General features: G+C 47.8%; 1 protein-coding gene across 1 annotated transcript in view; it reads right to left on the reverse strand.

Moving 5' to 3' along the window:
- Nucleotides 1-10,208, reverse strand: part of PAX7 (paired box 7) — a gene marked incomplete at its 5' end in the record, with an annotated part of 52,296 nt that extends 42,088 nt beyond the window's left edge. The window contains one exon of the mRNA XM_009867073.1: nt 10,009-10,208. Coding sequence (XP_009865375.1) covers nt 10,009-10,208 — 200 coding nt within the window. The remainder of the gene's footprint in view (nt 1-10,008) is intronic.
- Between the last annotated feature and the right edge of the window lie 1,884 nt (nt 10,209-12,092).

Here is a 12,092-nt window from a genome sequence, read left to right on the forward strand (position 1 = left end):
CCCTCATGGAAGATAACTTGAAAGCAGATAACCAAGCAGGTTCCTCATGTTCTAGTCACGCCCAGGGTCCAGGTAAGACCAGGGTCCAGGTAAGACCAGAGTCCCTTACGTGCCCCTTACTCAGTAAAGCGTGCTGCCACAGGGTGCTCATCACTGAACATCACTCAGCCCGTCACCTTCACCAAACGTTTCCCAGGCAGGAGAGGGAGGCATGGCGAGGCTAAGAAACCTTTCCGAGTTATCGCTGCCTCACAAAACCAGCTGATCTCATAGAATCATAGAATGGTTTCAGCTGGAAGAGACCCTGAAGGTCGTCGAGTCCAGCCTTTGTCCCAGTCCCATCAACCTACTAAACTCTGTCCCCCTATCCAGCCGTCTCTTAAACACCTCCAGGGACGGTGACTGAACCCCCTCCCTGGGCAGCCTGTTCCAATGGCTGACAGCCCTTTCAGTACAGAAATTCTTCCTAATATCCAACCTGAACCTCCCCTGGTGCAGTTTAAATCCATTTCCCCTCATCTTATCACTCTCCACTAGGGAGAACAGACCAACTCAGAATAGTGCATCCTCCTGGCCAGGGCAAATGTTAGCACTGCTTCTTATTTAACGTGAACGCCTGCACCCAACCCTGTCACCGGCCGGCCCGAGGTGTCCCAGCCACTTGTTCTCAACCAGCAGAGAAGAGCTGCAGAGACAGCTGCCTGCCAGCATGGGGCTGGACTGAATTATCCCCGCAGCCGCCGAGATATGGGTCAGCTCCCACAATTTGTCAGACAAGGAGAGGAAAGGAAGGTCAAAAAGAGCCTCCTGTGGGAAAGAAAGCCTGTTGTGTTCCTGCTCAGCCTAATCAGGACTTGATGTTGGAGAAAGATAGATGGGATAAATGAGCTGGTAAATGGAAACAGGGGTGGAAAAGCCAAGCCGTGCCTCTGCTCCCCAGCAGAATGGAAGAGATGCGACTTGTGTTTGCTTTCACGAGCCCAAGAGCTTGCCAAAACCGGGTGGAATAGAATCTTACGAGCATTTATGGCCCAAGCACACCAAAAAAAATTCCACCAAAGTCAGATGAGGTCATTCCCCAGGTTGCAGAGAGGTGACTCTGCCAGATCGGGTTCTCTCCGGGTTCTCCTTTGAACCAGGGCAGATCCCTGCAGTGCCTCACCCTGCCCACACTAGTCATCAATGCTGCGGGAAGCCGATGCAGAAGGCTTTTGGAGGGGAATTCTAGCAGCAACAGCCATGAGACCAGGGATAATTATTGCCCCATCCTTCTTTCAGCTGGTGCTGAGAGTCAGTCCTCCCCGAGTCGAATGGGCTGGGATGTTCCAGTGAGTTCCCCAAGTCCCCACAACAGTTTAGTGATGATGCTGCTTCTCCTGCCAGGGGCTGAGGACCGTGAGAAGCAGACTTCAGCGTCACACCAGCATCATTGAGGCAACGAGATAAATCTTTAGAGAACAGGAAGATCAAGCCCATGAGAGCGCAGAGATTTTAGGCATGGAGATTTTTATCCATGTGTGTAGGGACGCGCATCCTGACACTTCAGTTCAGGGCTAAAACCAAGCCTCTGCCACTCGTGGGTGATACGGTTAAGATAACTATTAAACAAGGTTAGTGGAGCAGAACAAATGACTCTTCACAAATGAGATTATCCAATGAATTTAGCCTATATTTCTCCTGGCATTGCCCTGTTCCTGAAGGTGTTAGCTATTTATAACAACCTACTGAAGTATTTCAACAGACAGTTTGTGGTACGTGGAATTTTTTTTTTTGGCACATCATTTTTTCTTTTTTCCTTTTTTAAAACAAACTGTTGTTACAAATGAAATATTTGGATTATGACATTGATTTACTCTGGCTATATTCTTGCTAATCTTTGAATTAATTATGTTATAAACACTTTCTCAACCGTCTCTGCCTTTAAATGATCATCACAGTATGAACACTTCAGAACTGCTCATGGATTACAGACTCCAGGAGGCAGGAGAAATGGCACAGATCTGTTCACGTTCACCCTGAGACATCCTAAGCCCAGGTTCAAACTCTTGGCTTCACAGCACCAAGCCCAAGCCTGCCCAGTGATGCAGCTTTACCTCTTACTGTAGCATAAGTTAATAATATTTACGAACTAAAATAAAATATTGTCGTTGGATGAAATAGCCATTGGATACCGAATGATTGTTTGCAAATCGTGTTTTCCAGCTCTATATTTTACACACTGTGCTTCTCAGTGACTATCACTCTACACTAAAAGAAAATTTAAAATAACACCTCCGCTTTACTTATCTGTTTATCTCTTTATAAACCCTACGTGTGAGGATGAATGGGACTTGTGGGAGCTGAAAGACATCAGGATGAGTTCACTGCGGTCAGAAAGCAGCTGCAAGGTGGTGTATTTTATGAAGTGCTTTCTCTCCACTTGAACTTCTTAGACAGCCAAGTCTTAATGGCGCGTTAGAGCTGCATTTAAGCATTTTGGAACAGGCTTTGATGTTCACACCTCTTGCAGATGAACGAGATGTTGGAGAGTAGATTTCCTGCTGCTATTGTTTGGCTCGAGACAGGCTGGGCTTTAACAGCAAATCAGCAGCACATCGATCCCCACCATCAAGATTTTCTTTGCAAATGAGAAAGCTATGAGCTTTTAAAAACCAGCTTAAACGCTACGGGAAATGGCTCAAAGATTAAAACACCCCGGCAAAACCTCCTCCTGATTGTTATAAATATTTTCCACCGTTGACCAAAGAGAATCTGTTTAATTGATGTCCCCCAAGAAAGCCTCCCAAGCTGGGGGAATGGAGAGCAGGCGAGAGCCACGCGCGCTGCCTGCTCGAAGCAACCAGGCACGCACGGGCCGGCAGCTCGGCAAGAATCAGAGGTTCGGCGCCGAGCATACAAGCAAAGTTTGTGAGAAATATGTCGGTCCGCGTCCTCGCCGGGCTGAAAATTTTGTGGCAAAGTTTCTTCTCCTAAAACCTTCGGGAGGCCCTATTTGTTTTTAATAACAATGGGACAGACCCTCTGCTGCTATAAATCAGTGCAACTTCACTGACTCCCATTTAGAGGAGCCGAGTGCGCGGCGGCACACACCAGCGCTTCCCCCGAGGAGCGGGGATCGCCTTCATTGCTTTGGCCTCTGGGCCCTCTCTCCTTTGTAAGGAAATCAAATCGTTCCCACATTGTTCTGGGGATCCCTTTTTCAGTTCGTGACCACGAGGCTGCCAGTCTCGCTCCTTGGTCCGAAGCAGGCCAAGAAAAGCAGAATAGGACAAACAATCAAAAAAAAAAAAGTCAGTTCTAAGTTTTGTTATCTCCGCGCAAGAATCTGTAATTTTACCAAAAAATCACATTTCACTGAACGGAATGGATTCCTCCATGTGCAGAAGGCAGCGAGTTCAAAGGAGCGTTTCCTGATATAAATTCCTCCATTTGTTTTGTTCAGATTCCCCACCACACATGCACAAAACAAGCTGGTCTTATCAAATTATGCTGCAAGTCCTGAAGTTTATATTCATTCCTGTTGATTTCGACCAATGCTCTGTCAAAAGGACTACAGGATTAGGCTTATCATTTCCATCTTCAGTAAAGTATAATATATTTAATGAAATAGCGCTCTCTCCGGCACGATGTCCTTGGGCTTACATAGCTGGGACTATGTCCCCTATCAGTGGGACAGTTCTATTTCCAAGGGGGCTGGCTGCTGTAATTCTACTACAAATGCCCAACGTGCTGATGCTTTTCTAAGTGAGCCCTTAGATACAGACACAGGATGTGCTCACAATTTTACGAGACGATCTCTGGCTTTGGCAAAGCTCAGGTGGAAAAAAGACTTGCCGCTGCAGTTTGGAAGTTTACTTTAGAGTTTGTTTTATTTTTATTATGCAACTTGTAGGTGGACTGAGGGCTCATTTGGAGCGTATTAGCTGGGGCAAGTGCGTGATGGGTTACTCTTTAAACCAATTGCATTTCTATGTCTAATGTAGGCTGTAAATAATGACAGCGATGCCTTGCGACATCAAGCACCAATTCATCGAGCAAAAAGAAAATAATGCTACAAGCTAAAACTGACCCCTCTCTCTCTCATTAAGCCACATTCTCCTGCAGTGAGATCTCCATGAGGGGGAAGCGCCTGGACCCTCCTCACCATCACTGCATTCGGTGGCTTTACCTTGGCCGAGCTGCTTTGTTAAAGCTGGCTGGAACAGCTCGCTACCCTCACCCCAACCTCTGCCGGGAGCTGGATGCCACTTGGCATCTCGCCACCACGGTCTCTCGACGTGCCTGGGCACACGCATTTCTCCGGCAGCACCGCCGCAGTTCTCACGGTGCCGGGGGGGCCCTTCTCACCCTGAGCTGCCTCTCCGGGCACTCCGGTGCGCGAGAGCGTGGCTGGAACCACGCCGCGCAGGGGAAAACCGTGCCAAGGCGAGCTCTGCCAACGAGGAGCCCCAACGGCCGGCTCCTCCGCGCAGCCTCTCGCCGCCCCCGGCCGCTGCCAAAAAACACGGGGCAGCTGTTGTGTCATAACCTCATCGCAGCCCTCTTCACAAGAAATGTAAACTAGTCGGACCCTCGGGAAGAAAGAAAACATTCTCAGTTGACCTTTAAGGGGAGGGAGGGGGGACTGCCTCAGAAGAGCCAGTTTGGACACATCTCAAAGGGTTTGGGAAGCAAAACGCCAGGCAAACAGCATCAGGCTCCAGCAGCTTTGCACGACTCCAGTTAACGCTCGGAGCTGGGTGAGACCTGCTTATCACCGTATCGCCCCTTCATGTCACACGTTCACATTCAAAAAACACCACCTCAAGGAGCCGGGGAGACCTTTGGCCATGGCCACAGCTGGCGAAAGAGCACTGGGGTCTCCCCCCTCCCCACAAACAACAACAGAAATGTTTGAGAAGTTCCTGAGAAAATCCATGTATTTTCTGAAACTAGACTGCGGAGTACTAAATGGGGGTTTTCAGCCTCTTCACACCGAGAGTAAAATTGCTCTGTGAAAAATTTCGAGTAGAATTGAACAGAATTTCTTTTCTGGAGCTCCATTTGGCATGTCTGAGCTGCTGCAGAATATGGCTGTTTGTTTACTACAGTTTGAAACTGTGTGGTAAAACACATATTATGTGAGTAGCCTAGAAATGCACCGAGATTTCAGAGACAGAATTGCTCTGAGCCTTTTTATTAAATGAAACATCCATTTTCTCCCAGGCAGAAACCACAATGGTACCCATCATAAAAATGATCAATAAAGCACTGGGTTGCGACTCCTGCTGTCTCGTTTAATTTTGTTATTGAAATAACGGTTTCTCAGTGCATGGAATTTCCTGGGCATTAATAACAGGCATCAGCATCACGACGCGCCAACCCCTTCGCGTTTCTTATTTATTTCCAAAAAGCACCCACTGCCCAGACCGTAGGAACCAGGATTAACGTACTTGCTAACGATACGCGTGCTTGTACCCAGCTGCCCGGGGTATGATCAGCTGAATCATCCACAGGTGATGCTGAGAAGCAAAAGCCGCCATCTAGATTTTGGGAACAAATTTTGGTAGATTTCTGAGAAAGCTTTTTGAGATCGTACTTGGGAGCCTGCCACATCTGACTCATAGCACCAGGAAAAACAGAGGTGGGCTGCCCGAGTGGGAACCTAAGCACCGAGGTCCCTTTGGGAAAAAAAAAAACATTTTCAGCACACAAATTTCCAAGCAATTGGGGATTGTGATGCTGACCTGAGGATGATCTGGGGATATGCACCGCTTTGTTTAATTTATATTCCTTTCTGATGGTGTTGTTCAACTAAGAAAATGGAAATAAACACTGGGGTTTGTTGGTCATTAGCCTTAAAAACGCAGCACATCTGGGCAAAGAGATCCACAAATGGGATTGTCTGGGAGAAGGATGGGTTTCAAGTGTCTGGACTGATGTACCCGGTGTCTCTTTTGACATTAGCATTGCTCTGAGAAGCCCTTTCTACACTTAGGCAAGAATTTCCTGACAAAACTATTTTCCTTTGGAAAAACACTGTGCTGACATGAGAAAAGAGTTATTCTGAAAAATGTCCCTTCTCTAGAACTGGCAAGGAAGGAAATTTCAAAATTATCACAGAATCCTGTTTAGGGTTGTTATTTTGTTTTTTCCCCATATAAGAATTTGACACCATCAGTTAGATAATTGCAAAAACCAGTATAAAAACCCAAAATACATTTGAGATCACAGTCAAAGCTTCCGTTAAATTAGCTAAGGGAGTTGCTTAGCTGTTAGACTTAATTTTTAAGCCCATGAAGGTCTGGCATTCAAGAGCTTGTGTTTTGGAAGGGTGGAAAAGGGAGCTCACGGATGGGCAAGAATTTGCTCAGTGCTGGACAATAAGCGTGGACGTGAGTCAAGACATTGCCTTGCACAAAAACAACACAATGGGAATTTCCACTGGTGGCCTCGCTGGCAACGGCTTTGGCACCGTAATCCTGATCATTCCAAAAATCTCTCTTCTCTCTGGCTATGCTCAATTTGGGATTAAAGTTTTAATGGCTCTACTTTGGGGTTTTAATGGCTCTACTTTGGGGTTTTAATGGCTCGTACCATCTCAACCACACAAACACTGCAGTGACCTCGCGAAAAAAAAAAAAATTTTGCCCGCCCTGCCGTGATCTTCCTGGCAGATGAGAAATCGGAGCTTGGAACTGCTCCCCACCACCACCCCCTCTTGTTGCTCTGCCCGTGGATTTTATTAGCTGTCAACGTGTCAAACTTCCACTTAGCTGGACAGCTGCGTGATCAGCCAGATTCTAAGGCTTGCCAATAAAATTTAACAAAGCTATCAGAGATTGTGGTGTGGGAATACTCAGGTATCAGAAAGAGCAAGTGAGACTTGGGTAAATTCATCTTTCACATGGTAAAGCAAAGAGAGGTGAAGAGAAGAAAGAAGCAAAGAGATAGACAGGTCAACTTATTTTATTTGGTTTTCCTTGTAGCAGAGGGCTGGAGCAGCTCTGCTGCAAGGACAGGCTGCGGGAGCTGGGGTTGTTCAGCCTGGAGAAGACTCCAGGGGGGCCTTATCACTGCCTGCAGTGCCTGAGGGGAACCTACAGGGAGGCTGGGGAGGGACTTTGTACCATAGTGTCCAGCCATAGGACAAGGGGAAATGGATTTAAATTGAAGGAGAATAGGTTTAAACTAGACCTTAAGAAGAAATTCTTCAGTGCGAGGGTGGCAAGACTCTGGAATAGGTTGCCCAGAGAGGTTGTGGATCCCTGGAGATGTTCAAGGCCACGTTGGATGAGGCTGTGAGCAACCTGGGCTGGTTAAGGACATCCCTGCCCATGGCAGGGGGTTGGATTAAATGATCTCTAAGGTCCCTTCCAACCTAAGACATTCTAGGATTCTGTGATTCCGTGATTTTTGTTTGGTGCCTGTAGAGAGGTTATCAAAATGGGATTCCAGTGCAGGGGTGTTGGGTGTCAGTGGTACAGTAAGAAAGCCTGACAGCAACACCTGAGCCACAACTCCAAGACCCGGGTGTGATCCAGGGACTGTCCAGCCATGGCTGCAGCAGACAAGTGGCACGGAGACCCAGAAGGTGGATGAAGCAATGTCTGGCCATTGAGGAGCATCGAAGGGTCACAAAACACTTTTTGTACATCTGCCTCCCATTTTATATGTTAACATGATAAGCTTTTGGGGACAAGATAGATGGGTAGATGTTGGCATAGCCCTTAACACCCTGAATCTCAGCTGGCCCTACTGTTATTACAACTATCCTCAATCCAAAGCACGTCTCTTGGCCTTAAAAACTCTGTTGAGAGAGGACTGAGACTATGAGGTGGCAGAAGTTTCCCTTCTGGATGGATACATGTGTAGATGTGTGTGTGGCTCGCTTTTTTTTTCCTTCCCCCTCCACAAAAACTTGATTGACTAATGTTTGCAGATCCTGAGAGCCAGTAAAAGATCTGCTCTGATATCCAGAAAATTTTACAAGGGGCGGCAGGCTTAAAAGTGGTGGGAAGAAGCAGACTCTGCCAGGATGTCGGAATGAGAAAGCCATCAGGAATGTGCCTCGGAGAACAGCTGCTACTACAGCCCTGGCAGGAACCTCCACGCAAGCTGCCTGGGAGCAAGTAGGGGGATTCGGAGATCACAGCTTGAGACAAGGGAAAGGTTCTCCTTATTTATTTATTTAGCTTCCTCTTTCTCCGCTTTCGCCTCCCTCCTTTCTCCCAGCCTTGTCACCGTGAGGTCAGAGCACCCCGGAAAAGAGAGAACATGTCTCTGGTTTTTGCACTCCCCGGCACTTTGGGGCTTTTCCCTTTCTCCCCAGCACGCCCTCGGCACAGCTCATGCAGACACGGGTTTCTCTCGCCCCAAAACAAGGTGTTACCTAAACCGTTCTCCTCCCTTGAAACTCCTTTTTTTGTTTTTCGGTTTGCCCTAGAACCATCTATTTTTATTTCCCCCCTGAACAACTCATGTCCATCTACACAACCAAGAACAATTAGAAACAGAATATGCAAAACAATAACAGGGGAATTCACACTTCCCAACTTTCAGTAGCTCAGTCACCTTAATGAGCTGCTTTCCCAGGCTCCATCTATGAACTGACACGACTGGCAAATTAACACTTGCGCTGTTGAACACTCTGGCATGGTCTTTTTGGCTAAGATAAAAATTAGAATCAGGTTAAAGTTTGCTGGATCTCCCTCCATAGCCAAATCCTGAGGGGTAACAGTGCCAGGAAAATCTCAAGAGAAAGCTGGAGGAAGGTGAGAGGAAAAGCTCTTGACCAGTGAATATCTTCAGGTGTCGGGGGGGAAATGTCCATCCCCAGGCAGCTGGGAGAAACCAGCAAAAACTTCTGGTGGTTTTGGCTTCTGAGCCAGCAGAACAAGTTCATTATTCTGAGAACAAGAGAACTGGAAAAAAAAAAAAAAAGCACCTGTTTTGTTTTAGAGGAGCTGGTTAATTGACTGACCGTCCTCATCACCAGCCTGGAGTATTCTTCCTCTCGGATGCACACACAGAGACCCCGGGTGCTCAGCCTGAAACCGAACCGTGCCGGCCGCGCGGAGAATGGACTGCTGGGGTCTCCATTTCACTTCTCTAACCCAGCACAATCCCCAAGCCCTCCCCCCTTTCCTTCCCTGTCCCCAAGGGACTCTATTATACCCCCCGATCTGTTCACACTCCTTATCCCTCTGCGTGTTTGCACACACTGCTGACCCAGCCTTTATCTGGAAGACATAAGGGTCTCTGTGTGGAGTTCCCACAAGGGCTATTAATCGTGTAGATGTCAGAGTCCCCCGGCTCCAAACCCTCCCCTCCTGCTCCTCCCCTCTCCTCCCCCCCCCCTCCCCGCCCTTTTTGTGCTCTCTGGAGATCCAAGGGGAGGGGGAAAAAAAAAAAGTTTCACGAAAATTCACATGCGGAACTTGCAAACTTTGCAAAATATGATCCGCTCCCCTGGGCAAGGCTGGTAAATGGTGTGATTTCTCCTAAAGCGCCAAACACAAACACACACGCACATCGCTTCCTTCTAGGCAAAGGGAGGGATTTCCTCCGAGACAAAGCAGAGAGCCCGGGGACTTGCCAGCTTAGGGGCAAGTTTGGCTCCTGGTTCCAACCTGGATGGAAACCCTCCAGCTGGTACCGCTGCAATGGGCCAAATCAATAACAGCGTCTCTGGAAATCCATGAGAACGGGGGAATCACAGAATGTTCGGGCTTGGAAGGGACCTGGAAAGATCATCCAGTCCAACACCCCCTGCCAGAGCAACATCGCCTACAGTAGGTCACATAGAAACGCGTCCAGACGGGGTTTGAACGTGTCCAGAGAATGAGACTCCACAACAAGCTACACGACTGGATCTGAGCCTCAGATCTGTGTGAACCCCAAAGAAGAGGCGCACCCACGCCACCACCTCTCACCACTCTCATCCCCAGTCCCGCCACCCCTTTCCCCAAGGGAAGCGAGAAGCTGCGCCACCGGGCTGCCCTGTCCCACACCGGCTCTCGTCCTTACCTGAACTCGGGCCTCGGTGAGCTTGGTCCTCTGAGCTAACTCCTCTCGTGTGTAGATGTCTGGGTAGTGGGTTCTCTCGAAGGCCTTCTCCAGCTCCTCCAGCTGCTCAGCGGTGAAAGTGGTCCGACTGCGGCGTTGCTTGCGCTTCAAAGGCAGGTCTGGTTCAGATTCGACGTCAGAGCCTTCGTCCAGCCTGTTACCTGGGGTGGGAATGGAGTGGGAGATGAGTGGTTAAAAGTCACAGGGAGAAAGGCTGTTGGGAGAGAGTCTTGGCTCTACTGTGATGGTGTCCGTCGAAACAAACACCCTGTCCATGTGTGATATATCCACCACTTTCAGCATTTCTGTAGTTCCCTAGTATTTTTTTTTCCCCCACATCATAAAAAGCCCATCTACAAAACCAGAACCATCTGCAGCACAAGGGTGGTTCAAAGCCCACTGCTGAAATTGTTACAGGGAAAGGACTTCCAGTTGTTGGCTTATTTGAAAAAATTACCCATTTTTATTAGAAATAAAACTTTGTGTTTCAGAGTTGCACATTTTACATGGAAGAAACGTAGAAGCTGGAACGAGTCAATATGTCAATACACAATCACAGAATCACTAAGAGTGGAAAAGACCACTAAGATCAACAAGTCCAACCATCAACCCAACACCACTGTGACCACCAAACCATGTCCCAAAGTGACACATCTACACCTTTTTTGAACACCTCCAGGGATGGTGGCTTCACCACTGCTTCATCCCTCTTTCAGTAAAGAAATTTTTCCTAATATCCAATCTAACCTCCCCGATGCAACTCGAGCCCAGTTCCTCTAACCCTATTGCTGAGATTTTTAAGTAAACAATTTGACTTGTGGAGCCTAATTTCTTCTTGTGCCTTGTCAAGTATCATTGCTTAAGATTTCAATTATTTCAAACCACCTCAGGAGGAAGAAAGAAAACCAAACCCACTAAGAATTTTTGCAGCTAGGAAAGACCTTTCCAGCTCTGGTTTGGACTGGCTACAGGATACAGTTCAACTTCTCTTAACTTTCCAAATTTCAGCAGTTTTGCACAAAGTCCGACTCCTGCGGCATTAAGATGCCATGATACCTTTACCAACACCTGCTTCCTCCATCTTCCTTCACCCTGGACCTCTGCCTTTCCCTTCTGCCGACCTTGAGCCTTGCACCGCATCGATTCCCTCCCAAGGCCCTTATCGAGCCCACATAATCATGCCTGGAACAAGCAAGCCCAGTTTTGCTCTGTTTTGGGTTGGCTTTTTTTTTTGGTCTGGAGATGAAGCAGAAGGCACTACACTGATATCCACCAAGCCTACAGTCAGACTCGATGGATTTTCGAGGGGACACACCACCAGCAGCATTAGTTGGGACCCTAGGGTTGGCCATGGAGCAGAGCTCGGAGTCCGAAGACATACGAGGTGCAGGTTATCGGCTCCCTGTGGTGCAGGTGTTGACGTACAGAGGACCTTAGCCAGGCCAAAGCTTTGCTTTTAGGACAGCGTAGGATGTGCCACTGGCTCATGGCAGCAGAGAAGGAAGGAGATGGTCTATGAAACCCTTCAGCTAGGCGAGAGATCTGGCCTCTGTCACCTTTTCCTTCTCTGTCATGAGGAGACTCGTTACACACGCGCTCTTTTTTTCCCTCCCAAGAAGGACTTCTATCTTTCAGAATAATTGCACAGACAGACCGAGAACCAGGGTCTCCTTAAACCCTCTGCTCACGAGAAATGTGTTTTCTTTCACGTAAATTTCTTTCCCCTTTTCTAATTTAGGATTAAAGCAGGATTTACATACGCACATCTTGACAATAAAGTTCCCTAAAGTCAGTGATATTGTTTTTCAGTCCTCTGTTTTTGTTCAGCTCCTACACTTATCATCATCCAAAAATCTGCCTTTTACTTTTTTGAGAGATGGGAACGGCAGCTGTGACTTCCCCAACAGCTGCTCAAGAGTCGCGGCGGTTCGAGGGGTATGAGGCAGATATCCCATCGGGGCTCGCTTGTTTATACTGAGATCACCACAAAATGCCACCACGCTCAGCTCGCTGCAACACAAAAATGCTTTTATGTCTCAGGGTTT

Source organism: Apaloderma vittatum, unplaced genomic scaffold (assembly GCF_000703405.1).
Source record: "Apaloderma vittatum isolate BGI_N311 unplaced genomic scaffold, ASM70340v1 scaffold8573, whole genome shotgun sequence".
NCBI classification, from domain to species: domain Eukaryota; kingdom Metazoa; phylum Chordata; class Aves; order Trogoniformes; family Trogonidae; genus Apaloderma; species Apaloderma vittatum.